The 22,337-nt window shown below is 42.2% G+C and overlaps 1 protein-coding gene across 1 annotated transcript in view; it reads left to right on the forward strand.

Annotated features, from left to right (window-relative positions):
• The window catches only part of EIF2AK3 (eukaryotic translation initiation factor 2 alpha kinase 3), a 137,740-nt gene that overhangs the window by 13,815 nt on the left and 101,588 nt on the right, over window positions 1-22,337 (forward strand). Inside the window, exon 2 of the mRNA XM_086964429.1 lies at window positions 12,431-12,560. Within this exon, the coding sequence (XP_086820555.1) occupies window positions 12,431-12,560 (130 nt within the window). The remainder of the gene's footprint in view (window positions 1-12,430; window positions 12,561-22,337) is intronic.

Genomic DNA, 22,337 nt, shown 5'->3' on the forward strand with positions numbered 1-22,337 from the left:
CCTGCCCTCGTGCTCCTTGCTGTTCTCTTCTTCATTTGTTGCATTCCCCCCTTCCACCCACTACTTGTTGCTTCCACAACCTGCTCACTATCCAATGTTTCCCAGATCTGCTCCTGCTTTGTGATAAACCTTTTTCTTTGGAGGCCTGGCAGCTGCCATTTGCTGCTCTGCAATTAAGAAAGCTCTTTGGCGTTCTCAGATTTCCTTTTTTTTATTTACTGAACCAAGTGGTGTCTACCACCCTGAATCAGTAAATAAAAAAAGAGAACATGTTTTCTGCACCATTACACTAGCGTGCCCCCTTCTACTCCTCATGATGCCGCTCAGTTTTGTCATAAAGCATTGGAGAAGCTAATAGGTTGACACGGTGAGACCTCTGGGCTTTGCCAATGTGCTTTTTTTTTAAAGCAAATTGTCTTTGCTATTTTTAAAGGATTTCTGTGACTATGCTTTTTGTGACTTCTTTTGCAGGCAAGAGTTTTAAAAAACTGATGTTAGGGTTGGATTTCACAAAGCCATTTGCACCCCTAGATGTCAAAATCGCTTTTTACGATTGTAAATTCTAATTGTTTCTTCACAAAGTGTGAATTTGCACTCCTCAAGGGATTTACTCATTTGAAATTATAAATGTACATTGACCTATAAATCTGCTCCAAATGAGTGTTTGTTGCTGGCCAGGTACTGCTTACTTGTTTGTGGAGGTTGACAATTTTTCTAAGACTCATTCCAACTTGTATACATACGGTCCAAGATTTATTCTTGTTTTTGGCTAAAGTAAATCTGTATCGAAGATGGGTTCCGGGAGGGAAATCCTGCTAAACTGATAGGGGTGTTAGGAAAGAGGTGTTTCTGAGGAGAAGCGACTTTCCCTGCAGAGGAAAAAAACTGTTAGTGCAGGTGCATTGTTCTTTGGTGCTTATACATCCGTAAATGAACTCAATGCACAATTTTACATGTGTAAATACTTTAAAATTGGAGTACACGTAGGAAGCTCCAACTGGCATCTTCCAACGACTAATGGCAGAATTTAGTCTGAATACCAAAAAAAAAGGTAAATTTACTCCAAATGTAGTCAGTCAGTCAGTCAAAATACTTTTATTCGATTAATAAAAATAAAAAAAAGACATGAATACAAATACATCACAGGGATTAAATAGCAACAGTCCATTGGGTACAAATATGACATTAATATAAATTACACATTTAAAACACAATTAAAATATTTCTCAGTGTTACGTTTAAAAACAGCTAATGTACAGTTAATTCATGTGCTTGGGGGGAATGCCCTGAAACCTGCGACGATTGTACTCTAAATGTCCTAAAAAGATCTCTTTTTAGTGTCCCTCTTCCTTGCGACTTTTTGTGGGTATTCTTGCATACAGTCGAGATTGATTTGTGGTTCTATTTTATATATATTTTTTTCTGAATAGCTGCTGCCCATACAGATCTGCCTATGTCCCCATATATTCTATTCTGGGTTGAATGTGTGACATTGATCCTCATTCGGTCCATCACCTGTTGTTTTTGCAATTCCCATATATTCTTAACCTTTAGCAGTAGGAGGGCTCTTGTGTGACGTTTCGACTCGTGAGCGGCACCGACAACCACCTGTTGGTTGTGCTGCGAGGGTGAGCTGGGAATAGGACTGTTGCCTATTACCAGGCTCTGCCTGGCTTCTGCTTCCTTGTTAGAGCCAGCTCCAGCAAGTGCTCTCCCAGGAGGACTCATGTCTTCCCTCCTGCGTCTCTCAAGGTAAATATTGAAGATGCTACAAGCCTCAAGAAAAGCCTATCCTGCTTACACTCGTGCGACTAGTAATTTACAATTGAAGAATTTCCTGCAGAATTTTGAAGTTTTTTATAATGTTGTTTATTTCATTGTTTAACTAACATATAATTACATGCATCTGGAGTTCGTATTATTGCATGCTAGCGCCACTATACTTATGGGTATGTCACACTTTACATAAGGAACTTCAAATGTTTGTTTCCCCTTCAACGATTATGATTATCTGGCTAAAGATTGCCAGATTTTGTAAAACATTATGGAATGCTCAAGTAACATTTTACAAACTGTGTTCCAAGATTACATAGAACAATTGATTGACATCTATTTTTAGCACTTTAAAAATATTGGCTTTTTCGAAACCTTCTCCCAAATGGATTAAAAAATGCTCACATCGATTTTCCTAAAATTTGACATGCTCGTAAAAACTTTCTTTTAACATGTGTACTCTGTATTAGGTGAAAATTTGTTTGCTGCGTCATCGAGCAGATATTTTACTCCACATTCTGATTTCTCTAAAAAACCTCATTGGAGTGATATTTGTGGTCAACCAGTTATTAGCAAATATGCATGTGTTCTGTATCCACACACCCCTTGACATGCAGCACTAAGTGGATCAAAAACAGGCCAATATTTAGGACCAGCACAGTGTACATATCCACACACTTAACATGTGCAGTACTCTCAAAGACATTCATCAGATTCATGTCCGTTAAAGGTCACAGACGTGTGTATGTCCAGTAGCACACAAATGTGGTCCCAGTATATGTTTGTGCCATGTGACTTCATAGTCTGCGCTGTAGAAATAGAAGAGCAAGTACCTGATCTATGTCTCTTCTCTCCTGATTAGCTGCACTGATGTTGACGTAAAGTCTGGTATCACGTGAGGTAATGAGCAGTGCAACGGGGGAGGGGTGTTTACATACCTACCTTAACTGGAGAATGTCATTGAGGTTTGGGTTTCGTCTTGGACGTCATTCCACAACAATTCTAGTCATATTCGATACCATCATCAAACCTCTTCCATCACAAACATAACCAGTTAAAGAAACTCATATATGTTATGAAATAGTGATTGCTCAAGGTATGTTATTGAAATTCCCTCCAAACCCTACCACACATATTTCTGGCAATATTTTTTCATTTTTTTTTTTTTTTAATATTTTATTTTTGTTGTTGCTGTCACATGGTATACAGTAACGTGCATTAGATCTTCAGTGCAGCGTCAACATTCGGCTGCCATAATTAGTAGAGCAACGTTTTAATATTTTACCCCCCCCAACTTAAACTTGCTACTTTCAGGGCTAAGTCAAAAAATTAGCAATGTTCTATATCAATATTTAAATGTCTAGATGCAACAATCTGGTCTCGGTTCAAGTACACATTTCAGTAAGGTCATCTGCGGGCAAGTGTCCATGGTCCTGTAGCATTTACTATCCCCACATTCCACTCCCCCCTCCCCCCCGTCAATCCATGCCTTCATCATCCTCCGAGCTATCCCCATTCCCTTCCTCAGGCAGGGGTTCACAGAGGTCTCCCCTATATTTGTTCCAGGGTGACCAAATCCCATTCCATTTCCGAGGATTATGTCGCTGCTGGTACACAGCCCGCTCAGTTAGCATAAGCACATCCATATTTCTGCACCATTGCGCCAGTGTCGGTGTCTCCTGCGCCCCCCAGTTCTTCGCGATGTCACGTTTCGCTAGCATTACCCCTATGACCACCCACCTCTTTGCATGCAACGAAAGGTCTGTTGGGCCCCAGACGTTCAGGAGACAGATCCTGGGATCTGGTGTAAATGGGTTCTGTAGAGTCTGACCGATCGTGCGCGTAACTCGCCTCCAGTAATCCTGTATATGTGGACATGTCCATATGGTGTGATATAGTGTACCCTCCTCCCCGATTTTTTCATTTTTAAGATGGATTCTTTCCCACTGTTGGCAATAGTATCAATAGGGTCAAAGCCGGTAGAGCAGGTCACCCATTCCTTGCGTACCTCAAACATTTTAGTGAGGTCAGTCATCTTGTACTGCCGTTTGATTAATTTGGACAAGATGTACTCTCAGAATGAGAAGACCAGTAAACAGATATCTCTCTTCACTAGGGATTACTGCTGCTTTGCTCTCTTTGTTCAAGGCAAACCATGACCATTAAAGAACACGTGTGCATCTTTCTATGTTGAGTTAACCTTTCTATTTCCACCTAGTGATCTTTTGTGAGCTGGAAACCCTGGTTTACCCTGTGCGTCTTCTGAACTTTAACCGTATGTAATATTTGTTTTCTCGTTGAATGGCCCACATACAGAGATTCTCTGCTTCTGAACCTAGGACCAGGCTCTTGAACTGAATGATTGGTTCAATATTAACTATACAATAGCAGACTTTACATTACTATAGCCTAGTATGCAATGGCAGGCCATACCATGATAAGCTATACCTTACTATACAATGACAGTCCATATGATATCAGACCATACAAAAAACAGGCCATACCATACTGTACTATACAATGACCGAGCACACCATGATATACAATTAATGGGCAATACCATACTATACAATGAAAGCCCATACGATAACATACCATACAAAGAAATAACATTCAATAACATACCATGTCATGACAGGACATAATATATCCTAAGTGACAGGCCATAGCTTACATTACTATACAATGACAGACCATGCCACACAAGACAATGCCAGGCCATACCATAACATACTGTACAATGTCAAGCCATATCCTATTAAACAATGATTTACCATACTAGACAATGTCAAGTTATACCTTTCCTTCCAATACAATACGATAGGCCATACCATACTATACAACAAAAAGTATCATACAATTGTATTATAATATTTATATACCCATATTGTAATAACTTTGTACAGGCCAGTAGACCTCGCATGGGCAACGCCTTTTGTCTTTGCCAATGCTTGCACAGTATGCCCTCATTATTCAGGCCTCCCTGAACCCGTGTCATTGACTCTGCAAGGAAGAAAGGATGGATGTCCGTTCTGTGATTTGAACCCATGACGCTTAGGTCCGACACACTTCTAAGCAGCGAGGACTCAACCCGCTGAGATCATTCAAACATGCACACAGTGTCAATTATTTAGAATATTCAGCTCTATGTAAAAAACAATCGGTATATGTGAAGTGAAAACTTTCATATGTGTGAAAATTATAATATATTGTTACGTGCGGTGTCAGTTGTGTTGGCCTTTACTGTTACAGTTTAATGTTTAGACAAATGGTGCCACATGTTTACATAGCAAATATTTACTGCCAACACTGGTGGAACCGCAAGGGAAAACAGGCGGTTACAGGTGATCCCTTGTACGTAAAGCAGCGCCGGGCTGGTAATGCCGCGGCAGGGTGGGTGGCAGCGCCGGAAGGGCCGGGGTGCAGCCCGGTCACTGCTGGCATGCCGGGGACCGCGGGGTTAGGGTTTCACTGTAAGGCATGCTCACGCTTCTGTCGTGCGGGTTGTTCAGTCTGGTTGAAAAGCGTGGAGCTTCGGGTGCCCATCTGAAAGAGCTCGTGGGTTAAATGCCTGCTGTGGCCGCTCCGCTTTTCATCCTTCCCAGTAAGATCAAAGTTATAGCGTTGAAGTCTGCTGATAATAGCGATGAACCCATATAGATGGACACCATTTATATTTGAGTTTCTTGACTTATTTTCATAAATAAGATCTTGTTTTAATTTTAATAGAACTAGTGTCGTGGCTAAAAATAAAGCGATCTGATTAGGGGCGGCTCATATGTTAAAATAGTTGGTGTTACTTTTCATTGTCCACAAGGCATAGGGTGCGGTATTTACCAAACGGTTCGTTCAAGGTTTTCACACTCCCTAAAATCCAAAAGTTTACCAGTTCTATCCATGTACACGTTGACTTTGATCTGAAATCGCAACATCCTATCATAAATGTTTTTACAAACATTTAAATAGATGACTGAAAAGAGATACGAGTTAACCAAGACCAATACACATTGTGAGATAGGCCGGGACATTTGAGAGTGGAGAGTGAAAACATGGAAGAAGAGCTGGTGAAAACGAGCATTGGCAAAGCCAATAGGCCTGACCTGTGAGTGATCTATTGGTTTTGACAATGTTTGTCAGACTTGAGGTGCAGGGCAAGTGGGCAACATGGTTTGAAATCAAGAAAAAAACTGCTATGACGCGGCAAGGTTGATCGCATCATAGCACTTAAAAAAAAAAATAAGCCATGATTCCTAGTGGCCCACACAGCCACACTGCTGTGCAATATGTTTAAAAGAAAAAAACGTGGGGATTGGGGTGGGGTGGTGGGGTTTGGGAGTCAGCCTCTTGATGAAGGAGCATTAACAACAGACGGAGTTTGGGAGGAAGCACCAGGGAGGGAGGAGGAGGGTGGAAGCAGCAATTTTGAGGTCTGGTGCAGCAAAGATGTTTTTAGTTTTAACACAAGGGGCTTCTGGCCCAAGCCCTTGAGCTCCCTACTTCCGGTCAGTGCCCTTCAGCCATTGCTGTATGATCATGTTATTTGCATCTTGAATACACCCATAGTATTCATTGTGCCTCCCTGTCATGCTATTGGCTATTAGCTGTAATATCTGGCCTCCTATGGAATGCTTCACTGCAGTGCACGAGGTGCTTCGTTTGTTAGCATATGGCGGGGACTATTTGCTGAATGCTGAAGTTCTCTCGAAACGAAGGCTTTCTTTAGTAAACTCAGGCACCTTCTCAATGATCGCCAAAGGCTTACTCTTAGATCTCAGTGGTTACGTAAATGTACCATGCTAGTTGGCAGGTGTTATTTTTGAAGAAGATTTTATTCGTGTACAAAAATAATGTATTAAATATACAAAACTAACAATTTCCTTAAAAAATTAGTTCAGACCAACATTATGGTGCATTTATGCACTTTTCTTCATCATAGTACAGTTAATTGTTTCCTATTTGAGTGCTGTTTTTATTGGTGAAAGCCTCCTGTCCAAGATAACTTCTGTTACTGGACTAGTCTTGTTCGTAGGTGAGCAGCAGCCGTAAAGCGCTCGGCGCATCCCCACCCTGCTCGATCTATGGCTGCAGTGACCAGGACAAGATCAGTGGTGGCATTTAGAATGGTGCTGCTTCACCAAGAGATGCTGTAGGACAGTGATTAGAATCACCCTTGCTCATACACTCGGTGTGAACTGAGCACAGGCTTCTCCAAGGACTCTCCATGGCCTCCACAGTCTGCACCCACTAAACATTTTCTCCAAAGAGCACTTGCACTCAGCACTTACTTTCAAACTGGAAATTCTTATAAAAGAAATATCAGAACAGTTAGGTAGACTTAATCCACAGCGTCACTGGATAGATGCAGGTCAAGATATGCATTTAAAAGGCACAAACCCCTGCAATTAAGAGCAACTGTCATATGTACATTTATGAAAATCGTACAGCGCCTTGTGTAACCCTCACAACTAACCAGAGTCCACTTGCTGTGCATGTGGTTAGTCAAGGAAATTAGCAAGTCCCACTTAGGATTTCTTTGCACGTTTTTCCAGGATGCTGTACTGGAAAGTTAGCTGAATGTTAATGTTTGCTTCAAAGGAAAGTTAGTGGTGGTTGCAATTCTATGCTCTTTGGAGGCCAGCAATATGTTGAAAAAGTCACTGATTTACTCTGTGATTATTTGTGGCATTAGTGCCAGCGCACACATCGTCTTCCAGAGGACGATTGATACCTTGACTTTAATACTACTCGTATATTCAGTGATTAACACACCTTAAAGGAAAGTAGCAGAAAGTTGAGAGAGAACAGTTGTGTTCTCTGGCCAAAAACTCAAGTTTTCTCTCTTTTGCAAGCCTTCAGGGTATCAGCACAATTTAATGCCGCTCTGAACCCTGTATCATGGCTCCAGCTCAGTGATCCGCTGATGGAATTATGTGCAATAGTATAGAGGCTGCTAACATGTCTCAGCTTCCTCAGAGCTCCTGCTCCAGTAGGTTTAGCTTTAATCTTCAAATACGTTCAAATACAGGCACACATGCTTAACACATGTAAGCGAGATCTGTTGACTTTTAGTGTTTGTTTTATTATTGTATTTGCTTTCGAGGTGGATCAAGACTGGAGTGAAGGTAACCCCTGTCTTCATAAGCGAGTTTTGATAGCATCAAGCCAGTTATTTCAATGCAGTATGGCAACGGAAGCGATGGAAGGATCCTTCTCAATAGCAAACTATATCAGTTAACGTTTTTGAAAGGCTATCTGTCCCGTAGGATAGAATGGGAAATTCTTTGTAACATCTTACAAGCATAACTTCCCATTGGGACAAGATGGACGAATAAAGTTTAGGCTCTCTGCACTCAGAATTTAATAACATATCTTTTAGTAAAGATGGTTTTTAAATTGTTTGTTTTAAAATGCCACTTTTAGAAAGTAGGTATTTTCTTTTTATTCATTCTGTGTGCCTCTGCCTGTTTGTGTATTGACTGTCTGGTTTTGGAGTGACAGAGGCTGGGGATGTGCATTCACTGTAGAAAGCCTCGGGGGAGGTTGAGGTGTTCCTGGCCCTTATTGGATGATGCTGAGCTGAATAGACCTTGTCTGAATTTAGAGTAGTGGGAGGAGATTTCCTTGCACCTGTATAGGGCTGGTCTCTCTTGCACAATGCTTTCTCCACCCCCTGTGGTCAACTGCACCAGAGGGGAAAGAACTGGTTTGGACTGCGCTCAGAGAACAAATACATTTTGGGGTATAAGTATGTAGTGATGAAGGTCCAAACAGGAATGATGTAATCCAGGATGTTTTATTCAGTGTAGTTAACAGGTAGTAAGGTTCAGAACATCAAGTAAATATGTTGTAAATCAGAGCCCCACCAGGAGCTGCCTGTCAGCCGCTCAGCCCATGACCAACTGTCCCTTCACCTCTGAGTCCCAACATTCCGAGGCATCATCAGATCCAACATTCTAATGAGTCGGAGCACAGACACTGGCTGAGCAGGGGTGATGAAATACCTTACAATATAAATGCAGGATACTACAAAGTATTATACCTGAAACCCCAGAATTTTAGATCACTTCTGGACTCAAGATGAACCTTTGCCAAGGTGAAGAGCTGTAAGGAGGAGTACTGCTCCTTTGCTGTGCGCTGTGTGGGGTTGGCCTGCAGTTGCTATTTCTACCAAAGAGAGAACAAAGACTGGCTTTTTGCTTTGAACCTGTTTGAAGAAGATCTCCAAGGGCCTGTGTGTGTTGGCCTCCTGTTCTGAAGTCTCAGGGACTCAAACACTTCACCCCCAGCTGCCCCGAACTCTGCTGCTGAGAGTTCTGACCTGCCAGGAGGAACCTGTTCCAGTTCGGGCCTCTGGAGGTTGTGCTTGCTGCTAGGAACTGGAAGAAATCTAAAGAACTGAAGAAATAGACGCATCACTCTTCTTGTGGTTGTTTTTCCGAAGTAGCACTTCTGAGTGAGAAGAATCTCCACGCATCGCACGCCGCTGCAGAACTGATGCAGCGCTTGTTGCTTTTACAAGAACCGATGCATCGAGGTATCGTGGCTGAAGAAACCGACGCAGCTCCCCTCGACTCCGATGCATCCCAGATTTCCACGCATCACACCTATGCAGCAAGTTTTCCCCATGCATCACCCGCAGACCAGAACTGTCCTGCATTCGACGCATCGCTTCCTCCTACAGACCGGATTCAACGCATCACTTCTCCTGCGTGCAGCCGAACTGTTGCTTTGCCTCCCAAGGGCCTCAGGAACTTACGCATCTCTTTTTATTCGACACATCCCATCTCTGCAGCTGTTTTGCCTTGTGAATTTCGCACATCAACAGGTGCTTTGTGAGGAATTACGCATCCATAGTTTTCTATGGACCCAGGTATTTGAAACCTTTGAAAAGTCATATTCCTATTACATGTATATTGGATCTTTGTCGTTTTGGTCTTTTTGAGTTTAGATAAAGATACTTTATTTTTCTAAACCAGTGTGGTGTCCATTTGTGGTGTTATCACTGTATTACGGTGTGTTTTGAGTGCAAATACTTTACACATTGTCTTTGGAATAAGTCTGTCTGCTTGTGCCTAGCTACGCAGAGTGTGGTCAGAGGTTATCTAAAGTGTGTATCCCCCTTACCCTCACTAGAAGCAAGGGTCCCAATTTGGACAAAGGTACCTTCCTCTGCCAACTAGAGACCCCATTTCATAAAAAACATGTGATTTATGGATGAAGATATATTTTTCTTTTAATGATCTGTGTGGTCAGAAGTTGAATGTTATCTGCACACATCTGGAAATGAATAAGATACAGTGAGAACATTTGGCTACCGGTCTCCTGTTGATAGTAAAACACAGGGGTGCCAGAGTAGAGACCCCCCTGTGGAATCCCACATGCAATGCGTTTCACTGTGGAAAAGAGAATTCTAATTCGGTAGATTTTGCAATAATTAAAACTATTGCATTGAGCAATCGACCAGTGATTCTAGTCCAGTTTTGTGATCAACCGTATGTTACGGATTGTCTGAAAATGGCCAGATTTTGGATAGAAGGTTCTGGCTAATGTAATCAGTTGTTGTTTTTCTCCCTGTCCAAAAACCAGATTATCTGTAATGAAGAATTTTGCTTACTTCTAAACACCATCAATTTCTACTTGCCCCTCCCCCACCGAAGCAAGATTTTACTTTAAGTGGAGGGGTTTGAAACTGTTAGTTTGCTTGATTCTGTGAACTAACCAATGGTTTCTTCAGTAAGGACGTGATAATTGCATGATAAAGTGCTTTCCGTACTCTTCCTTAGTGGAACAAGGCATTGATAATTCCATTTACCTACTCCCTAGTTAAAGCAGGAGTTGAAATGAAATGAAAATAAGCTTAATAAAGCAATGTAATACCTGCGGGTATCTAGGCGCTAATCGCAGAGAAAGCTACCACACCTGTATTGTAGCAGCAGAATAAGGGTCAATAGGTAATAAGCATCTTTCTGTTTATTAAATGCTTTGAACATACGCTTGTGTAGTATTGCTTACACGGGTGAGAAGAAGGTTTGTGTGATCGAAGGGCCCATTAAGTCATTGGACCGTACCTCTGAACTCTTAGAAATGTCAGCCCATATCTTGACTATTTTATTTTTAAAGAAAGACATCTAGTCCTCACAGTTTTGCCTCATGATTATATTTGGCCCCTGCTACACCTCTGGTTCAGTATAACATCTCTACATATTTTAAAGAGCTAATTTGTCCAGTTTGGAACTGTAATGATCTTTCTTATTCTTCAGTAACGCACAGAGCAAGAGATTAAAATTTCAAACAAAGTTTTTACTGCAAAATAATTTTAAGGGGAGATAGATACAAACAAATTAATAAGAGCAAAAAGTCATGAACAAAGATAGACAATGTTTTCTCTATAGTTCATAACTAAAAACATCAACTCCTTATGAATAAAGCAAACAACCCAAATTAATCAATAAAAAATGGTTGTGAGTTTGTGTCAAAACAACATTAAAGGAGATGCGTCATCTCCTTTAATGTTGTTTTGACTTTGTTTGAAATATAATCTCTTGCTCTGTGCGTTCTCTTTTTCCCTTCCACCAATTGATTTACTATTGTGCAATAAGACTGTTATCCTGTGGATACTACTGAGTGTGTTACTTTTGTACAACTCATTAATCAAACTGAGTATTTTCTAAACAAGTCCCTTGTAGCACATTCTGACTTCAACCAAGCACGCAAAGGCAGGAGTATCAGACTCCATGCACCAATAAACCCCTCCTATTTCTAAATGGCACAACAACGAACAAATGGCAATTCATGGGCATGCCAAAAGCCGGTAACAGGTCTTGCAAACAGCGCATGCACTCTGCCTAGGCTTGACCTAAAAATGGAGGCTTTGTCACCTCCTAAGATTTGTATCATGTTCTTGAATAATAGAAATCTAGTTTCCACACTTTCCATTATGCAGTAAATTACCAGTGCTTCAAAAAGGCGATGGCCAATGTCAGTGTTCTGTAGGAATGTGAAATAAGTTTGAATAAGCCAACCTGTCTTCCAGTAAATGGAATACCTGTAAGTATAGTGCCTGGTTCACAGAAAACACACCGCTCCTTCAGCACGTTTGAAAACAGTTTGTACATGAGCTGTCAAGACCTCCCTTTCACTTAGTTCCTCCAATTTGGTGGAAAGTTGGGCAAATTAGTAATTTGTACTCCGTTCAAAGGAATGTGATGAATCAGGAATATGGTTCAGTTCCTAGTTCTTTGCCTTTGTAATTTCTTCTGATACACACCCAAAAAAATGAAATTAGCACTGCCAGAGCGAATGGGTCTGAGCGTAATACGCTAACACTAGTGGCGTTAGCAAATCAGAGTGGGGCACTCGAGGGGTAGCCCACAGGAGCGCACAGCGGCTGTAGTTGTAAAGTATTTCCTAATGCAGTTCAATGCAAGCGCTGGAATGAAGGCCGAAGGATACACCTAAACAGCCAATAGTAATATTACAGAGGGATGAAGATGCCATTCAGCCAAAAGCCCAATATTTCTGTATTGTTAGCAGTAAGTCTGTTTGACAACTGTACTGTCAAAACCCAGACCTCAAAAAAAGGTTGATGTTAGGGTTTACTACTAGAAGCTTAAATATATTTTGGAACTTCCCTTAAGATTCTGGGTTTCTTTTTCAGATCCTTGATAATTATCAGCACATTGGACGGGCGCATTTCTGCACTGGACCCTGAAAATCATGGCAGAAAGCGGTGGGACCTGGATGTTGGATCAGGCTCTTTAGTCTCCTCCAGTCTGAGTAAACCAGAGGTAAGGCGTTCTTTATGACCAATTAATCTGCACCTTTGCTAGTTACATCTCCATTGTTTTCCAGTGGATGGGGTGCTGACACATCATCCTTCTCTAGCTTCACCTGCCTTCATTTCTGTGAAGCCTTTTCAATGAGGTTTGCACTGTACAGAAATTCACAACACAGACATCAATTAACATAGAATAAAAGCAACATATATTTAGTTTTTTTTTAAATAGTAACTATCTAGCTACAACTGTTTTGCAATTGTCCTACATGGTGTTGTGACACGAGGGGTGACAGATGTTTAAAGTGTGATGTAGAATGACAATGCACCACTAATATGATGGGAACAGGAATTGTATGGGGGTGTTAGTTACACACCTTCGCATGGGTGAGTCAGGTTATGTTTTTGGTCATTATTATTATAGTTCTGTTTGGAAACTGCTTTGTGTGGAGTGTGTTCTGCAGCTGAGAGGAGACTGATCTGCGTGTATTGTGTTCATTGTTTGAGGGCCAGTTGTATTAGTTGCTTGTGGCCGGCACCCTCAGCAGAAGTGCACAATGTAAAGTGTGTTTGGGAATGACCCCTCTTAGACAGGCTTCATAAAATACTTGCTAAAACATTCAGCTGTAAGAGTTTCTGGATTAAGAGCAGTGTTTATTTGCAGTTACCTACTTAGGTTCCTAGAAAGAAGTGAAATCCAAGTTTGGAGTAGACCCGCTACCCTAACCAGTTGTAGAGCAAAGGAGCCGCCTTTAGAGCTTAAGGCAGAGGAGACCGTTCTGCCTCTGTTGTTGTGGCTGGTGTTAGAAGAGCTGCATGTACTTGATGTAATGGTGAGATGACAAGGCATTGGGTCTGGGCCTTCACTGGATATTGTTCCTAACATGAGCTAAGGCCTTAGAACCTTGATTAACGGATGAGTCTTGTTAACAATCTAAAGCTGCTTTCCTGTCTGTACAAATGACTCGAGATATTGGGCCAGAGAGTTGTGAGTGACCCACACATTTTGCAAGTAAAGTACATAGTAATGATGGTCGGTGTGGTTGGGTCTTTTATGTTGCCTTGAGCTGTGCATTGATTGGGATGACCTACTCTTTTAGACTGAGTTTTTGTTGTCCTTAAGTTTTCCCACAGAAGGGTTGAGGCTATATTTGACCAAATGGTGCAAATATTTTAAAGGTTATAGTTCCCTCTGGTCTAGTACTACCTATAAGACCTCGGTGTAGAAATTCAACCTTCTACAATTTTAGGACAAGCAGCTAATTTAAGTCCTTATCTAGGATGAGATTGCTTTAGAATGATCAGCTATTTTGCTTACTTTACAGTAGGATCATCAGGACCCTATAACACCTTTCAGCATCTACTTGAATAGGCAGAATTGATACTAATTTGCTTTAATCTGCGACAGTCAAAACCACAAAATCATGGTATTCAACCTGCTTCACCCTTCTAATACCACTCACAATAGAAGCTATTAGAGTCCTAGTAGAGTAAATCCACAATGACACTTATTGTATCTTAAGATCATAGCTTTATCAATATTAGAGCACATGTACTTCTGAGGATGTTAAAACTCCCTCGCATGCATCTCTCGCAGTGCTATAGCATTCTTTTGGATGGCCCAAAGTTATTGTTTCCCAGATTTAAAAATTCCTCCGTGGAAGAGACAAGACAGGAAGTCCGTATCCTTTCAGTGTACACCTGGGCTATGCTTCTCCAGCTTCAGTAGCAGTGTTAATTTTTTAAGAACTTACTTAAGGGAATTTTTTCATGCCTCGTATATAAAAATAGAATATCTGCTGCTTAGCCTGCCATCGCACGCAGAATTAGATTTTGTTCAGTTACTTTGCAACAGATACTCTTATAGAGATGTATTGAAGATGTATATCCACCTTTGCTGCTTCTGTAAACTGCTTTACAAGACTGCGCTACATCGGACCGAGCTGTGGCATGAAATTTAGCCCAACCTAACGCCCTGTGGCCTATTTGTTCTAGAGGGGGTTTACTAGACGCACTTAGTACGACGGTGTCTTTCCCACGATGAAGATCTTGCTATCTTAAATTTTGACCTCATCTCCCACTCCTTGTTTACAAGGTTTTTTTTATTTAGTAGTTTTGGCACCATTTTCTCACACACATTTTTTCTAGGAAAGGGTTTGCCAGTCTGATATGGAGGATGACCCACAATCTGGAAGTGAGGCCAACCCACCATGCCTGGTGTCTCCCATTAAAACACGCATTTGCAATGCAATAGGTCTCGTATTAGGAAAGTTTGAGCTATTGGTATTGTAAATGACAAATTTTTTATTTAGGTTTTGTTTTTGAAAATAGCGTAATTAATAGCTTTGTCATTTACCATGCCAATAGTTATAACTTTCGCAAATGTGACACCTATAGCATTTGTAATGCAATATGTGTTGTATTTACGTGACTTACATGTATTGATATTACAAATAACAATGGTTTTTAATTTTTTAAAATAATTAATACTTAAATAAAAGTTATTGTAATTTATAATGGCAATAGCTTAAACTTTTGTAAATAACATTTGTGAAGATTATGTTCAGTGTATTTTATTGTGACGAAAATCCAATAACATATTTCAAATATTAACATCTTTTTGTTACATTTGTAATAAAGCTTGAAACATTGAGAACATATTTGAACCAGTTGTTGTTGAATGGTTGTACAGATTGATGCAGTGGTGGAGCTCAGTGATGTTGTGGTGCCACAGAGTGATGCTGTGGTGGTGCTGAGTGATGCTGTATGCTATGCTATGTTTTGTTTTGCTATCCTATGTTTTGTTTTGTTTTGTTATGCTATGCTGTTTTGTTATGCTATGCTATGTTTTGCTATGCTTTGTTATGCTATGTTTTGTTGTGTTTAATTATGCTATGCTTTGTTTTGCTATGCTATGTTTTGGTATGCTATGTTTTGTTGTGTTGGTATGCTATGCTGTGTTTTGCTATGCTATTATGTTTTGTTATGCTTTGTTCAGCCATGCTATGTTTTGTTTTGTTAAGCTATGCTGTTTTGTTGTGTTTTGTTATGCTATGTTTTGTTATGTTATGCTATGTTTTGTTATGCTATGCTATGTTTTGTTTTGCTATCCTATGCTTTGTTTTATTACGCTATGCTATGTTTTGTTATGCTATGTTTTGTTGTGTTTTGCTAGGCTATGCTTTGTTATGCTATGTTTTGTTATGCTATGTTTTGTTTTGCTCTGCTATGCTTTGTTCTGCTATGCTTTGTTCTGCTATGCTTTGTTCTGCTATGCTTTGTTCTGCTATGCTTTTTTCTGCTATGCTTTTTTCTGCTATGCTTTGTTCTGCTTATGCTTTGTTCTGCTTATGCTTTGTTCTGCTATGCTTTGTTCTGCTATGCTTTGTTCTGCTATGCTTTGTTCTGCTATGCTTCGTTATGTTTTATTATGCTATGCTTTGTTTTGCTATGCTATGCTTTGTTTTGCTATGCTATGTTTTGTTAAGCCATGCTATGTTTTGTTGTGTTTTGTTATGCTATGTTTTGTTGTGTTTTGCTAGGCTATGCTTTGTTATGAGATGTCTTTGTCATGCTATGCTTTGTTATGCTATGCTTTGTTTTGGTATGCTTTGTTTTGGTATGCTATGTTTTGGTATGCTATGTTTTGTTATGCTATGTTTTGTTATGCTATGTTTTGTTATGCTATGTTTTGTTGTGTTTTGCTAGGCTATGCTTTGTTATGAGATGTTTTGTTATGCTATGCTTTGTCATGCTATGCTTTGTTATGCTATGCTTTGTTATGCTATGCTATGCTTTGTTATGCTATGCTTTGTTATGCTATGCTATGTTTTGTTATGCTATGTTTTATTATGCTATGCTTTGTTATGCTATGCTTTGTTATGCTATGCTTTGTTATGCTATGTTTTGTTATGCTATGTTTTGTTATGCTATGTTTTGTTATGCTATGTTTTGTTATGCTATGTTTTGTTATGCTATGTTTTGTTATGCTATGCTAAGCTTTGTTTTGTTATGCTATGCTATGTTGTTGTGTTTTGCTATGTTTTGTTTTGCTATGTTTTGTTTTGCTATGTTTTGTTTTGCTGTTTTGTTATGCTTTGTTATGCTATGTTTTGTTTTGTTGTGTTTTGTTATGCTATGCTATGTTTTCCTATCCTATGCTTTGTTTTGTTATGCTATGCTATGCTATGTTTTGTTATGCTATGCTGGGAGGGTGAGTGAGGGTGGGTGGGTGAGTGAGGGTGGGTGGGTGAGTGAGGGTGGGTGGGTGGGTGGGTGAGTGAGGGCGGGTGAGTGAGGTTGGGTGGGTGAGTGAGTGAGGGTGAGTGTGTTAGAGCGAGGGTGAGAGGGTTGTGAGGCTGTGTATCCTATGCTTTTTTTGGTATGCCATGCTATGTTTTGTTATGCTAGGCTGATGAGGGTGTATGAGGGTGAGTGAGGGTGTGTGAGGGGGTGTGAGGACGAGGGTGTGATGGTGTGTGAGGGTTGGGAGGGTGAGGGTGTGTGCGGGTGAGTGAGGTTGTGTGCGGGTGAGGGGGTGTGAGGGTGAGGGGTGGTGAGGGTGTGAGGGTAAGAGTGTGAGGGTAAGAGTGTGTGGGTGAGGGTGTGAGGTTGAGTGAGGGTAAGTTGCCAGATGCTCTTTCCTTGCCGTGAAAATAAAAACCGAGCCGAAAGTATTATGTAATGCGTACCTCTAAGTCCGTGGGTACCTTACAGAGAAACAAACTAATATTATTATAACACAATATTCGGATCCGTTCCGAAATAAAAAGCTCAAGGATACTAGGTTGAAGGTGGTACAAAGGTGTACAGTGGATCGTCAACAAAAAACAGATGACCGCCTTTAAACGTGTATTAGTACGTACAATAAAATTACTGTGGTAGAGTCGCCATCTCCTTGTAATTTATGTACGGAACAATACCTCATAACATATGGACAGTCTTATTTAAATAATTATAGAAGCAACATTCATATCCAAATTTACGTGGCTTAAACAAATGTCCAAAACATAAAACAGTACAAGATCTGCACAACTGAGCACATGGAATTGGAAGACATACTGGGTTTCGGGCGATAATGGGGGAAAAAAAGCATGCTGCCTCGTAAAACGATATAACTGTGGGACTAGTCCTAGTTTAGAATGCTGCCTTTAAGAGGGCGGTTTTAAAAAAACACGGAAATCAGCATGCCCAGCCCTGGCTTTCGCGACTAGGTACAGTTTGAAACTCCCTGCCTGCTTCCAGGGCAAGGCCACCTTCTGTGCCTTTCATACGAGGCATCTGAAGTACAATTTTCGAGAGGCTTAAGAGATCTCCTCTTAAAAATTGCGACATTTATACTAATCTTAACACAATGTATTCCCGGTTTGGAAGCTCCCATTTGCAATCAATTACTGGTTATGCACAGTACTTAGCTTATGGAGTTTAGCAAGCATGTATACGCTTCAATTACGTTTCAAAAACGTTTGACAACTTGAATTGCTTTTTTGTGTTTTATCACAGTAATCTTTTGGGGATCTGGAACTATTATTTATTGCGCTTAAGCGTTCAGAGACCCGTGGAAATCGTAATAGCTGTTAAAATATTAATCATTAAAATGACAAGTCGGGTTCCATGGAGAAAAACTTTTTTTATTTTAAATAGCCTACTCGGCAGGCAGGAACTGTTCAAGAAAACACGGTTCTGGCTGGAAACACACCAAGTCAGAGAGATGGATGCGAAAGAGACGGATAACGGCGACAGGAAGGGGAGCAGGAATAAGACTTGAGTGAAAGAAGGACTCGCAAAAAGAGGGAGGACAAAATGCTTATGTATGCGTCATATGGGCTCTCATTAAATAAGTGATACTAGTATGTAGCTATTCCTTTGTAGCATAAATCTGCAATTCTGGAAGGGACCATGCCGCCAGGAGGAGTTCTCACAAATCAGAGGCGCAGAAGCAATTCCAAACACCCCTCGGAAACCCGAGACGGCTGTAATCCAGAGTGCAGTGGGGCCGGGCAGCGGAACCCTTTGAAGTCACGGCCTGCGGCCGTGAATAACCTACTCGCCAGGCAGGAAGTGTTCAAGAAAACACGGTTCTGGCTCTACTCGGCAGGCAGGAACTGTTCAAGAAAACACGGTTCTGGCTGGAAACACACCAAGTCAGAGAGATGGATGCGAAAGAGACGGATAACGGCGACAGGAAGAGGAGCAGGAATAAGACTAGAGTGAAAGAAGGGCTCGCAAAAAGAGGGAGGACAAAATGCTTATGTATGCGTCATATGGGCTCTCATTAAATAAGTGATACTAGTATGTAGCTATTCCTTTGTAGCATAAATCTGCAATTCTGGAAGGGACCATGCCGCCAGGAGGAGTTCTCACAAATCAGAGGCGCAGAAGCAATTCCAAACACCCCTCGGAAACCCGAGACGGCTGTAATCCAGAGTGCAGCTGGGGCAGGGCAGCGGAACCCTTTGAAGTCACGGCCTGCGGCCGTGAATAAGTGACGGCGGGGGGGGGGCGGGGCAGCGGAAGCCTTTGATGAGGCAAATGCTGCTGGCAGGGGGAAGCCTGTGGGGAAATGCAAGCTCGTGCACGAAGGAGCTTGTGGTCACGTGATTTCACGTGAACTTTTGAAAATCCGCATCGTAAAGTCAGCTTTTGGGTTGACAACAATAGGTTCGAGTAAACTCGACCTAAAAACGTTGTTTCCAACACACAACGTGCTCAACCTTTTGTGGTTTTTTTCTTCTACAGGGTTTATCCCCTTTAGTACCTCCCCATTGGCCTCCCTACGCATTTGGTCCTTTCAAACAGAGAAGATGCAAGAAGGGGATTGGGCTGTAAAGCCATTGATGGCTTAGGGCTAGCAAGGAATCGGGGGCAAGGGGTCAGCATTACTGGCCATTGAGTCTGATTAGATAGACTAAGCTGCACGCCATACACATATTTCTAAATATCTGGAAACTCCAGGCCCATTTCTCTAGGCAATAAAAAAAACGTTTGTTTGTAATTTTGGGTGTTTTCTTAAATTGTTTAACTAGGTCTCCATGTGAGCTAAAGAGTTGTACATAACACCTAGTATTGATATACCCCTTCTGTTAAAATAATTTGGATATATGAATAAATAAACATATGGTTAGCAATTTTTGTATCTTACATACAGATTAAACTAGGCTATCAACTAATTTACACACATAAAAGAAACTAGGAAGCTTTCACAATTTAGAGCAATGTCATGATTACTAGTTTATGTTGCCCCAGCAAATGATATTATTTATATAAAAGCAACAGCAATACTCTGTAGAATGTTTTAGCTTAAGCTACATTCTATTAGGAGACCTCAACTACCACCTTGAAAACAAACACGACAGCAACACCTCCACCCTTCTGGACAACCTGGCCAATCTCGGACTCAAACAACTTGTTGACACCCCCACCCATATAGCCGGACACACGCTCGACCCTATCTTCACCTCCAGCAAGCACATTTCCTTCGACCGCACCACAGCTCTCCACTGGACAGACCACAGCTGTGTTCACTTCAGCTAAAGAACCACCCTGACCCACTACCGCCCACAACCTATTCCTCGGAGAAACTGGAACAAAATCACCTCCAACTAACTCATCACATCACTCAACCAAAACCCTCCCACCCTCTCACTGGACCCAAACCAAGCGGCCACCAATCTCAAGCAATGGATCACCCACAGTGCTGACTAATTAGCACCCCTGAAAAAGCACCAGATCAAATCAGCCAGCAAAAAGGCTCCCTGGTTCAATGATGACCTCAAAAAATCCAAGAAGCTATGCCGCACCCTGGAGAAAACATGGAGAAAAAAACCCAACCACCGAAAACATGGCCACCCTTAAGGCAGCCACCCGCAAACACCACCAACTGATTCGATCCGCCAAGAAATCAGCATTCAAGGATCGTCTCGACAACACCACTCAGAACAGCAAGGAACTTTTCAACATCGTCAAAGAATTCACCAACCCCACCGCAGCATCTAACGACATCACTCCCTCCGAAGACCGCTGCGATGCGTTATCCTCCTTCTTCTACAACAAAATTGCCGACATCCACAACAGCTTCGAGAATACTCCCAGCGATCAACCCTCCCCACCCCCCTCAGATCCTACTCCGCCAACTAACAACCTTAGCGCCTGGAACCCAATCACCACTGAAGACACCATCCGCCTAATGAACTCAGTCCACTCTGGCTCGCCAACCGACCCCTGCCCCCACCACATCTTCAACAAAGCTGACTCCATCATCGCACCCCATCTCCGTGATGTCATCAACTGCTCGTTCAACTCTGCCACCTTCCCAGAAAGCTGGAAACACGCCTATCTCAGTGCCGTTTTGAAGAAACCCACAGTAGACCCCTCTGAACTTAAAAACTACCGACCCATATCCCTCCTCCCATTCCCGGCCAAAGTCATTGAGAAAGCAGTCAACAGCCAGCTCGCCGCCTTCCTTGAATCCAACAACTCCCTCGATCCCTCTCAGTCCGGATTTCGAGCTAAACACAGCACCGAAACCGCCCTCATTGCAGCAACAGACGACATCCGAACACTTCTGGACAATGGAGAAACAGCGGCCCTCATTCTACTCGACCTCTCCGCTGCTTTCGACACAGTCTGCCACAGCACCCTCATTCAACGCCTCAGCAATATCGGCATGCAAGGAAAAGCCTTGGACTGGATCACCTCGTTCCTAGCTGGGAGAACTCCGAGAGTCCGACTTCCCCCATTCAACTCAGAGGCCACTGAAGTCATCTGTGGAGTACCACAAGGATCATCACTCAGTCCCACCCTCTTCAACGTTTACATGAGCCCACTCGCATCCATCGCGCGCCAACACAACCTCAACATCATCTCTTACGCCGACGACACCCAATTAATCCTTTCCCTCACCAAATGTAAATGTAAATGTAAATGTAAGGTGTTTTGTAGCGCGCTCAATTACTACCGGAGTATCCTGGCGCGAATGACCGCTGGGGAACCCGTCCTGGCTTTCCCTGTGAGATGGTCCCATGCTGGGTATCTCCAAGGTGAAGCCAGGCATCCCTGGCGTCTGTGGGGGGCCGTTGTAGCGATGAGGCAAGCTTAATGCCCAGAGTTACCGAGTGTGATCACTGCCCAAAGTGGGCACCGAGGCGAGAATTATCAGTCCGCTGACCCTGGTCCTCGACCCTGCCGCGTCGGGAATCGAACCCTGGTCCCGGGCCGTTCTCAGCCTCCGGGTCTGCCGCCTCTAACCAGTGAGCCACACCCCAACACCGCCAAAACCAATCTTCACGAAGGCATGAAAGAAGTAGCCGAATGGATGAAACACAGCCGCCTAAAACTCAACTCAGACAAAACGGAGGCGCTCATCCTAGGATCTTCCCCCTCTGCCTTGGACGACTCTTGGTGGCCTTCCGCTCTGGGCACAGCACCCACACCCACAGACCATGCACGTAACCTTGGCTTCATCCTAGACTCCTCTCTCTCGATGTCCAGACAAGTCAACGCAGTCTCATCCTCCTGCTTCAACGTACTTCGCATTCTCAAAAAGATCTTCCGCTGGATCCCCCTCGAGACAAGAAAGACTGTCACCCACGCACTGGTCACGAGTCGACTGGATTATGGTAACACACTATATGCCGGAATCACAGCAAAATTACAGAAAAAACTCCAACGCATCCAAAACGTATCAGCGAGACTCATATTGGACATCCCTCGCCAAGATCACATCACCGGACACCTAAAAGACCTCCACTGGCTTCCCGTCAACAAAAGAATTACATTCCTTCTTCTCACC

This window comes from Lissotriton vulgaris, chromosome 3_2, assembly GCF_964263255.1.
Source record: "Lissotriton vulgaris chromosome 3_2, aLisVul1.2, whole genome shotgun sequence".
Classification (NCBI taxonomy): Eukaryota; Metazoa; Chordata; class Amphibia; order Caudata; family Salamandridae; genus Lissotriton; species Lissotriton vulgaris.